The sequence below is a fragment of the Microtus oregoni genome, unplaced genomic scaffold (genome assembly GCF_018167655.1).
Source record: "Microtus oregoni isolate MIOR12 unplaced genomic scaffold, Mior012 000031F_ref0000149, whole genome shotgun sequence".
NCBI classification, from domain to species: domain Eukaryota; kingdom Metazoa; phylum Chordata; class Mammalia; order Rodentia; family Cricetidae; genus Microtus; species Microtus oregoni.
This window is the reverse complement of record NW_024543090.1, coordinates 1,883,995-1,895,766: the sequence shown is the minus strand read 5'-3', so window position 1 is coordinate 1,895,766 and position 11,772 is coordinate 1,883,995. Positions and strand designations below refer to the sequence as shown.

Below are 11,772 nucleotides of genomic sequence, written 5' to 3'. Positions count from 1 at the left end.
ATCTGGTCAGCTTTTCGCTGCAGTATCTTCTAAGTCTTGGCACTCCTCCGTGGCTCTACAGATCACCTGGTATTACTATCATGGCTTTGACTCGTGCAATGGTAAAGACACCCTGTTTTTCACGCTCTTCTGGCCCTGCCGCAAACTGCTTTTCATAAGACAACAACAGCATGCTGATAAAGCCCCCAGTTGGTCCCCTCTCCTCTTTGTCTCCAATTAGTTCAGCAACTTCCTATGGATCTTAAAATCCAACTCCACATGCTTTTGGTCACACTTACATTCTGGAAAAATTATAGCGCTGGCTCTTTTAAGTTTTTTCTTTTCTAATTAGTATGTAATTACAACAGTTCCCCCTTCCTTTTTCTCCCTCCACCCCCAATATACTTCCCCTGTTCTCTTTCAAATTTATGGCCTCTTTTTCCATTAATTTTGTTACATACATATTTGTATATGCATATACATATATTCCTAAATACATTATATAACCTGCTAAGTCTCTGTGATGTTATTGTATGCATGCTTTCTGGGCTGACTATTTGGCATTGATGTGCCCTTCCCTGGGACAACTGCTTCTCCCGAGCTCAGCATTTATTACTTGCCTGGAGATCCATTAGCTCTTTCCTTGCCTTGCAAGCTTGCTGTTTTCCTCGGCAAATCCATCTCATAGGAAAGTCAGTCACTCTCTAGTTCCTAGCCCAAAGCATGAGTTGGAGTATGTTTTTGTAAGGAATACAGAGACAAATGATTTTGCTTTTCTTTAAGAGATGCTTGATTTTTAATTTGTCCTTTAAGTACTTACTGCAATCACAGTAGGCAGTTCCAATTTCTCCTGCTGTTTAAATATCAGCAACCCATCTTTACTTAAAACTGATAGAAGTAATTGTTTCATGTGCTTGAACAGAATAGTGATTAAGTGGCCTGGTGCCCATTTGAGTATTAGTCTTCCAGTTCTTCCAGAAGCAAATTTTAGGACCATCTTATTTGGTGTTTTAGTTAGACGGGCTATTTTCACAAGATTGGCCTGTGAGTTCAAGTTTTTTGGTGTTGTGCAGGGTCAGATCCAGACTGCTGATTAACCATTTTGTAACAATTAGTATAAGTGGTTAGTGGAGGCACAGAGTCCCATAGGACAGGCACTGTGTGGTTGTTTGAATGCATTAAAATGAAGTGAGATTAAAATTTCCGTTTCTCACCTGCAGTGGGAATTCTTCAGCAGCACAGAAGGCTTATGTGGTGGTGTCCCGTGTTAGCTGTGGAGGTTCTGCTGCCTAATACTACCGAGAAGCTCCACACAGCCAGGATCTTTGACATGTGTGATAACATGGTGAGACACAAAAGGCAGTTGAATTTCAAGAGGGTACCCCCCTAGGAACACCCAGGTCTGGGACTGAGGGAGGGTGGGGCTTTAGATGCTTTTTCTCTAACATGGTGTTAGTACCTATGTGGACACAGAGGCTTTGAGGCGTCTAAGCCCACAGAAAACAGTCTGTGGCCTTCTTCACTTTGTCGTAGGATCCAGCGCATTGTGAAGGAGAGAAAGGAGCAGTGCTCACCGTGGTGACAAGAGAAGAAGGTGCAGCGAGGTGGCCCTTCCTAAAGCTCTCTTCTTGAGTCACACCCCGCTTCTTATTTTCTGACGCACTCTTTCCTCTTAAGGGAGTTTCATGCTACGTTCTCATTTTGTGGCCACGTGTTTTTCCCATGGTTCAACCTCCGAGGCTCTAGATCAATGAGCAGTTCTGATTTGATAACTGGCATAGGTTGGAGAGCAGATTATTTTATAGTTTATCTCAGTACCTGCTACTGTTCTAGACAACGATGCTACTAGCAGGCAATTCATGTTAAGGACTCGCTGTGTTCTAGTCTCTGCTGGCTTCAGACATCTGATCAATTTTATAGTTACAAAAACCTCTGACATGGTTACAGAAAGGTTAAGGTTACATCTCCATGCTAATGCTATCATTTTCTAGATGTACCTCTGTCTCTTAATTAAAGAAAATTCATGGTACTTATGTATTTTTTGGGGGTGTTAGAATTAAATAAATATCACAGAAACCACTTAGAATATTGTTTATTAATTTTACTTATACTCAATACTTATTATTGTTACCTTTAATTTTACTTGTGTGGAAGTGTGGGTTTAAGAATGTTAAAGAGAGCAAAAATGTAATTATGATAGATTAGACACTGGATCCCTGGAAGGCAGTGAATAAAAAGTCAGGATAACAAAAAGTGAAATATTAGAAGAGCATTGGGTAATAGAGCAGTTGAATAGTGCAAAGCCATATGACAGTAAGGCAGTGGGGAGGAACGAGAAAGATGTGGTTCTGGTGCATAGCTCCCTGGTGTGTGGATGGAATCAGAGGAGCAAGATATGGTGTGGGTCATGGCTCCCTGGTGTGTGGACGGGATCAGAGCCTCACTCAAAGGGCAACCCAAGCATTACTGGGAAAGGCACTCCCAGTCCCATCCATGGCCAAGCCCACAGTTATAGTAAGCCTTGAACCCAGGGTTCCAGTACGACTTGGGGTGGGGTGTTAGGATTCCTACAAGATTCCTACTGTGTGGTAGGTCAGCAGTGGTAAGGAAGTTCTTTGTCATTCCCCTTATCTCCAGACCTGTGGCTGAGTAGCATCCTGAGAAGAAGTCCTTTGTTGGATACTGAATTACTCTGGGGGATGACAACAGGAATAATCACAAGCCAGGGAGCCAGGAATAGCCTATGGTGAGGAGGGTTACAGACAAAAGCTGACATGCTTTAAAATTCAGGTGGCAAGAGATCGAAGTATCAAAGGTGTTTAGTCGTTCAGCACTTCGTGGCTAGGAAGGACAGCTATAGAGCCAGTGACAGCTGTGGAGATCACTGGGTACCCCACCCTCTGGAGCCACATAACTGTCACAAAGCTCATGGTTGATAGTACAGAAAGCTGAAGTCTCAGCAGCATTCCTGGCTCCCGCAGCCTTATCTGCCAGAACGCTGTTTAACAACGAACAGGTGCACCTGCATGGGACCTCAGTGTTCTGTTTGCCTCATGTATTTTAATGTATCCGGGGGACCCTGCGCATACAGAACATTAGCCACCCTGAGGGTACTGACCTGGGAGCCTGAGGAGCATCAGTGAGCCTGCCTGCCTCACAGACTATGTATGGCCAGCAGGGACATTTGGTATGCAAAGAAGAAAACTAGTGGGAAGAGAACTCTAGAAGACACCTGGCTCTTGGTGGGTCTGGGTTCAACAACAGCCTACATGATAGAAAAGACAAGAGCCCAATTTTAGAGACCCAGAAAGAAGCCACTGCAATACAACACTTCTTTTATTCTTTTCCTTTGAATTTTATTTTCACTACATGGTTACTAATTTTTATTTCTTATTCTTTTTATTATATTTATCTTATTTTTCATTAAGTTTTCTGACTTTGGAAAGAAGAACTTGAAAAATACTCTTGCTCTTTTCTCTCCTTATTTTAATATTCTTTTCCATTCTTCTTCCTTTCTTAATTTGAACATGCATATTCTTTGTTTTTCTTCCCTGACTCTTCCTTAATTTCATTAGTTTACCATGTTTGCTTTTGCCTTAAAAATTATAACTTCATAGCACACACATACTCACTCTATATATATTTGCCATTTTCTGTTTTATGAATATTGGTAGTGTATGAGTTGGCTTCAGTTTATTTAAATTGTTTGTCTATGTCATGTTCATTTTGGGGTTTTTGGTGCTTTTTCAGTGGCTAACTTTCCTCTAGGGATTAGTGCCTGAAGAGTAGGTTGCTTACTGTGAAGATATTCAAATAAAATCTTAGGAGATATTCAATATGATATATACACTAATCATAATATAGAAAAACAAAAAAAGCAAGACTGCACAATGCCTCTAAGAGGTCTTAACTCCTCTATTAAAAAAGCCAAGATACTAAAATAATTGAAATGTCAGACCAAGAATCACAAAGTTTATTCTTAAAAATATTGAGTGATTTCAAAGATGAAACATACACAAAGATGAATAAAGGAAGGAAATAACTTCAAGATGTCTATAACAAAGGCAGCAGTACAGAATTTATTAACATGGATGAGAAAATTAACAATAGAATTGAGAACTTGAAAACCAAGGGCAACCAAACAAATATTGGAATCAAAAAGTTCAGTCAAATAAAAAATACAGTTGAAAGCATTAGCAACAAACTAGATCTACCAAAAGAGAGAACCTCAGAGTCAGAAGACAAGGGTTGAGTAAATTCTAGATTTGGACATCTTGAAGGCAGAAAACCAAACCAAACCCCCACTACCATTAAAGCCCAGTAAGTACGGCTACAACATCTGAGAATTCTGAAGTAAGCAAAAGAGACCCAACACAAGAGTCCATGGCATGGAATAAGGAGCTGAGATTAAAAACTAAAGATGTAGAAAATCTAACCAATGAAACTATAGCTGAAAATTTACCAAATTAGAAAAAGAAATGGACATCTAAGCATAAGATGTCCATTGGAACCCTTGTTAAGAACAGTTACATAAGAGTTTCTCCGTGAAATGTTGTAGTTTAAACGATTAAACTACAAACACAAAGAAATAATATTAAAAGATGCAAGAGAAAATGCTAACTCATAAAAACAAATGCACTGAACGAACACTGGACCTTTCAGGAGAAAACTTCAAATCTAGAGGAATATACAATATTATAGTTTAAAGCATGTAAGTAAATAACTTTCAGCCAAGATTACTCTATTCAGTAAAACTATATTTAAAAACTGATGGGGAGATAAAAAAAACTAAAGACAAGCACGATTCAAAGTAATTTATGACCAAATATTTATTGCAGAAGATACAAACGAATCTTACACACAGAGGAAAAAGAAAGTCTCAGGCATGAGAGTGTAAGAAAGAAAGAATTTCATGGAAGGAATAGATGAATGAAGGAGAATTAGAAAAGGATTGATCATGTCAATCTCAGGAAATCAACAAGGCCCTAATATAAATATGAGAGAAAGAAAAAAACTCAGAACAATTGAAGGAGCCAGGAAACTGCTAACAAAATTATAGGAACTAGAAGACAACTCTTAATAATAATTTCAAGTGTAAATGGTATCAATTTTCCAATTAAAAGACACAGATTATTTGAGTGCGTAAAAAACAGGATGCAATATTTGTTGTTTGAATGACATTCTTTACTAGCAAATACATAGAAACTGGAAGGAAAGGACAAAAATCTCCATGACAAAATGACAGCTCAAACCAAGCTGGAATAAGTGTGCTTCTGATAAAGTAGTTCTCAAGCCAAAACTTTTGAAATAGAGATGGTAATTCATGTTACTAAGGGAACCATCCATCAGGAAGATATGAGAATTGCAAATATATCTTCTCAGAGTTAAGACTGTTAATAGAAAATTTCAGATATTCCAAGAGAAGATGACATAAGTATGATCTGGAGAGAGAAAATAGATCCACAAGACTGGACTTGGAGCCCCAAAAAAGAGGTAGGGTGAAGAAGGGTTCATAATTCTTGGCTTAGTGCTTACTAAGTTTCCGAATTGTGAAATCAAAGATTGGTTCCTTTGTTTAAGAAGTTTAAAAGGGATAAATGAACAACATTAATAAATACTAAGCAATATCATATGCAGAATGTTAGATACGTTTATAGAAACAGTACACAGGATATTACCAAGAAAGGTTCTATGACTTCTGGATCTAGATGTCTGGTGGATGGTGTCTTTGAATACAAAGAAAAATGTGGGTTGGCGAGATGGCTAAACAAACAAGTGTACTTGCTGTGTAAATGTGAATGCTTGAGTTGACAGCCAAGCATTGATATAAAAATCCAAGTGTGGCTGCCCATGTATTTGTAATCTTGTGTTGTGTGGCAAGGGTAGACACTAAAGTATCAGCAGGGCTTGCTGACTGACAGCCTATTTCCAGGTTCAGTAGGCGACTCTGTCTGAAGGCAATAAGCTTGCAAGTCATGGGGTAAGGTCTTCCTATAGCCTCTGCATGTGTTCACACAGGCATACACAGATGCATACACACGAGCGTATACCACACTCACAAACTACACACAGACAGGCACGCGCGCGCGCGCGCACACACACACACACACACACACACACACGCACACAGTAGAGGAGCTGTAAATTGCTGGAGGTTTTTTAACACTTTGGTTTTGATGTTGAGGAGGCTGTTGGAATGAAAGACACTCTAGCTATATAGACAGTCACAACCCAGTACATCCTGGCTTTCTGAGAGTTGCAACAAAGTTTGGAAAACATTAATTGTCTTGGAAAAAATCCTGCTGAAACCATTTTCAAATGTTTTTAAATTTTTAAATCAATCCTGACTTCAATAAAAAAATTTCTTCCCACATTAATTACGAGGGTTCTGCCTATTTACCCTGGAAACTTCTGATTCACTTATCTTTATAGAAGTAGGTACGGAATGCTAAGCTCATTGTTTTCATCTTACAGCAAAGAGGAAAGCATCCTCAGCAGGTCTCACAGCATTGCCCTCTAAAGGTCACGTGGCCTGTACCTTCCTAGTGACCTCAACCTAATATACCTAATATGGATTGCACAGTAATTAATGATAAGTGAACTTTTTCACAAGATATTTCATGGCTGTAAAGATTAATGAATAATAAAGCCAAGTGCAAATATGTGAGTAGAAACAAGTTTAACAAAAGCTGAAAAATTGTACATCAAAACTGTCTTAGCAAATATTCTAAAAATTCTCTTTGTTTATTAAAAGAAAACATTTCTTCTCTATGTGCATATGGTTTCAGGGCTAGTCACTCTTCAATGAACAGCAAACCAAAGAATCTATTTCATATTTGTGCATGCACATACATATGTGTAGCAATAATAAGTAAAAGAGACTGTCATCTTGAGTTGGGAATCATGAAAGGGGTTTGAAGGAGAGTAGCTGGGAGGAGCCAGAGGGAGAAAAGAGAGGAAGAAAAGTGATGTCATTATGCTTTAATTAGGATATAATAAGTTTCTCCTAGAAGGTCAAAGAATCCACACAATACTGTACAAGTTTTTTTCATTATTGTTTTGATTGTGCTATACATTTTCTCTGATTCCCACCCTTTCTTCCCTCTTCCTGATTACCCTGTTTCCATGACCCCCATGTTCCCAATTTACTCAGGAGATCTTGTCTTTTTCTCTTTTCCATTTAGATCTAGGTATGTCTCTTTTGGGGTCCTCTTTGTTGTCTAGATTTTCTGGGATTGTGATTTGTAGGCTGGTTTTTCTTTGCTTTATGTCTAAAAGCCACTTATGAGTGAGTACATATTATATTTGTCTTTCTGGGTCTGGGTTACCTCACTCAATATGTTTTTTTTTCTAGATCCATCCATTTCCCTGCAAATTTCTAGATGTCATTGCTTTTTTTCTGTTGTTTAGTACTCCATTGCACAAATGTACCCCATTTTTTAATTCATTCTTTGGTTGAGGGGCATCTAGGTTGTTTACAGGTTCTGGATATAACAAATAATGTTGCTATGAACATAGTTGAGCACATGTCCTTTGGTATGAATGAGCTTTCTTTGGGTATATACCCAAAAGTGTTACTGCTGAGTCTTGGTAGATTATTTACTAATTTTCTGAGAAATCATCATACTGATTTCCAAAGAGGCTGAACAAGTTTTCACTCCAACCAGAAATGGAGGAGTGTTCCACTTGTCCCAATCCTCTCCAGCATAAGTTGTCATTAGTGTTTTTGATCTTGGCCATTCTGACAGGTGTAAGATAGAATCTCAGTGTGTTTTTGATTTGCTTTTCTCTGGTGGTGATCACTCTACTCTCTTAAATTCTGGGATTACAGGTGTGGGCCACCATCACTCTCATTTATCAGCAGGCATTTTCACACTCAAGTATAGAAAGGACACTGTGTGGCAGTGACTGCCTGCATCCTATAAAAGCCACAGACACACTACAGTTGCCAGCATCCCTACAGTGAGATGTGATTTGGGGAAAGGGTGAAATTGAGCTTAGTTCACCATTGTTGTCCTGGATCATAAAATTTCTCATGTTCTACTCCCTCCGACAATTTCCCTTCTGTGATACAGATGCTATTCATCCCACTCAGTACTCCAGAGCCTAGTGATAGTTGAGTCACAGGTTAAGGGGAGTCAATGGATCCAAATGAACACGTGGACAGCCACCTGTTAGCCTGCAGCATTCCCAGTGTTTTCCAAGGGATCAAGTGTAGTCATGCTCAGACCTCTGAAGAGAGGTTATTGACTAGTGGTACTGATGTCTCTGGGATTCTGATGAAACCCATTCTTGGAATGAAGGCAAGAAAAGCAAAAGTGAACCAGCAGGTGCCAATAGGTAAAGTGATGCTCAGCTGATTTTGACTGGTAGAGCATAACACCATCTCTCAAGAATCCCAAACAAGCAAAATAAGCCATGAAGGAGCAAATCTGTCTTTGGTCTGCCCTTGTAATCTCCTTTCAGCACCTGCTACTCACAGGACTTGCAGGAAACAGCTGTCAAAGCAGAACAGAGTTTGCAGAATTCCAGCCCCAGCACCAAAAAGTTGAGTGTTAGAAAGGCAAGATTCTCTATGACAGGCGATAGCTTAGTTTCCAACACAGTGAGAAATAACTTTTGTTGTGGTTATCCATTAAGAGATTTGATCCTTGATATGAAATCCACTCAAAACAGTTATCAAAATTAACTGGAAGTGGAATAAATGCAGATATCTGGAACTTATTACAGGTTCTCTTTTCTTTCCTTCTCTTCTAATATTACAGAGAACTTGGTGAAAAATTCAGCTTCTGGTACTGTTCCTAGGGTGGTGTGTGTGGGGGGGCTCAGATAGCCCCACCCCCTTGCAATTCAGTGTTTGTATGCAGATGCTCACAAAATCTTACGTGTGTGCATGAAAGAGAAGGCAAATTGTGGTTGAAGCAAGAGGCAGGGCAAGACTGAGGATGAGGTTGATGGCTTAGTGCAATTTTTTTCAGGCTTCCCAAACTAGATTTAACTCTTTTTATTGGAGGAGGGGAATTTATGGGTTTGATCTGAGTCCATCTTCCAACTGAAAACCTAGGGATTCATTGAAACTATCTTCCCAGGTTTCACTGAGTTTTCTGAGGCGCAGTTGGCATGTTTCTGACTGTGTTTCATATGGGTAAGATGAGCCTCGTATAGTGGTATCGCAAGGTATCAATGAAAGAACAAACAGAAAAGACTAGGTGTCATTTAGTATTTCACTTCAGTAGGAGCAAGCACCAGCTTTAAGGCCGACATAAGGTGGGTTTAGAATCATGTAACAAAACTTATGTTGTGCTGGGGAGGGTAACAGGAAACCTAGAATTCTTATACTAACATATCTCAAAGATACCTATTATGGCAATGGTAAATCTGGAGAAGCCCAGCTATGGTGGACATAGGCGTGTTTTGAATGTCTTGATAATGAGCGTGATCCTGGATTATAGACGTGCAAGGACCCTCATGATAGGCAGGTCACCTGAATCCCAAATTTCTAAAGCTCACTTACCTCCTCTTAATTCCCCTCTGCTGTTATCCTTTTTCTTCACAGTTATGGCCTCTGAAAATTTTCAGAATGACCTGAAAAATACAAAGGGTCCATTTCCTAGTAACTGTCTCCTTTATTATTATCAGAATGTCAAGAAATATGGAGAGCCTTTCCCTGGCAAGATGGCGGAGTACGACTTGACGACGCGCATCGCGCACTTTCTGGATCGGCATCTGGTCTTTCCGCTCCTCGAGTTCCTCTCCGTGAAGGAGATATATAATGAAAAAGAATTATTACAAGGAAAATTGGATCTTCTTAGTGATACCTACATGGTAGACTTTGCTATGGATGTCTACAAAAACCTTTACTCTGATGATATCCCTCATGCTTTGAGAGAAAAAAGAACCACAGTTGTTGTGCAACTGAAACAGCTCCAGGCAGAAACAGAGCCAATTGTGAAGATGTTTGAAGATCCGGAAACTACAAGGCAGATGCAGTCCACCAGGGATGGTCGGATGTTATTTGACTACCTAGCAGACAAGCATGGGTTTAGGCAAGAATATTTAGATACACTTTACAGATATGCCAAATTCCAGTACGAGTGTGGGAATTACTCAGGAGCTGCAGAGTATCTTTACTTCTTTAGAGTTTTGGTTCCAGCAACAGATAGAAATGCATTAAGTTCACTCTGGGGAAAATTGGCCTCTGAAATCTTAATGCAGAATTGGGATGCAGCCATGGAAGACCTTACTCGGTTAAAAGAGACCATAGACAATAACTCTGTGAGTTCTCCGCTCCAGTCTCTTCAACAGCTAACGTGGCTCATTCATTGGTCTCTGTTTGTTTTTTTCAATCATCCAAAAGGCCGTGATAATATTATTGATCTCTTCCTTTACCAACCACAGTACCTTAATGCAATCCAGACGATGTGTCCTCATATTCTCCGCTATCTGACTACTGCCGTCATAACGAACAAAGATGTGCGGAAACGCCGGCAGGTGCTGAAAGACCTAGTGAAAGTTATTCAGCAGGAGTCTTACACATATAAAGACCCAATTACAGAATTTGTTGAATGCTTATATGTCAACTTTGATTTTGATGGGGCTCAGAAAAAGTTGAGGGAATGTGAATCGGTGCTTGTGAATGACTTCTTCTTGGTGGCTTGTCTTGAGGACTTCATTGAAAATGCCCGTCTCTTCATATTTGAAACCTTTTGTCATATTCACCAGTGTATCAGCATTAATATGCTAGCAGATAAACTGAATATGACTCCAGAAGAAGCTGAGAGATGGATTGTGAATCTGATTAGAAATGCAAGGTTGGATGCCAAGACTGACTCCAAACTAGGTCACGTGGTAATGGGTAACAATGCAGTATCACCCTATCAGCAAGTGATTGAAAAGACAAAAAGTCTTTCTTTTAGAAGCCAAATGTTGGCCATGAATATCGAAAAGAAACTCAATCAGAACAGTAGATCAGAGGCTCCCAACTGGGCAACCCAAGATTCTGGCTTCTATTAAAGAATTCTAAAGAAAAGAAGAAAAAGGAATCAATAAAAGACACAGTAACCATTATATATATAAAGAACAACATACATTTTTAGGAGCATTTGACATGTTTGTTGTAAATTTTGGAGAATTTGAATAAAATTGGCCATGATTCACTTAAAAAAAAAAGAAATATGGAGAGTATTGTGATGTATCAGTGTTTTGAGCCAGGTTTATAGAGATTATAAAAGTCTTTTCTCCTGTCCAATAATAGAAAGATTTTGGATGTTAATAGTATGACAAGTCAAAGCAATATCTTCTTGACTATTCCCAACTCATGCCTCCCATAGCTAAGAAGTGTATTAGGCTTCTGGAAGTCCAAACTGCCTACCCTTTACATCTAATAGTGAGAACTGGGCAAGATCAGGGCCACTTAACAAGTCACATCTGTATACAGAAAGAATAAATTGCAATATTTTAGGGCAATGAAAAATTCTACTTTGTAACTACCAAATGATGGCCAGAAAGGGCATGGGCCAGAATTCATGATGGTCCCAGATGACTGTATGGCTTAATTTACATCTATATTTTATGCTTTTCGTTTTTCTATTCTGCTCTTTACCTGCCATTCTCATAGCATCTGCAAAACATGACCAACTCACATTATTCCACAGGGAACAAAACAACATGGGGCGAGGAGGCCAAGGTTGCTGTTGAACTCAATGGTTTTTAAGCTTCTCATTTCCTACCTAGAAAATGAGTAGGAGTCTCCCTTTGGTGTGGGATTTCCCTCTGTATGCTGTGATTACCATT

General features: G+C 39.3%; 1 protein-coding gene across 1 annotated transcript; it reads left to right on the top strand.

Moving 5' to 3' along the window:
- Window positions 1-9,651: 9,651 nt before the first annotated feature.
- Window positions 9,652-11,118, top strand: LOC121465701 (eukaryotic translation initiation factor 3 subunit E-like). The gene has a single exon (XM_041679045.1). The coding sequence runs from the start codon at window positions 9,655-9,657 to the stop codon at window positions 10,990-10,992; it is 1,338 nt and encodes a 445-aa protein (XP_041534979.1). The 5' UTR covers window positions 9,652-9,654; the 3' UTR covers window positions 10,993-11,118.
- Window positions 11,119-11,772: the final 654 nt, after the last annotated feature.

What these genes read in the sequence shown, in the direction of transcription:
- LOC121465701 (XM_041679045.1), top strand. Translation starts at nt 9,655, where the DNA reads ATGGCGGAGTACGACTTGACGACGCGCATCGCGCACTTTCTGGATCGG.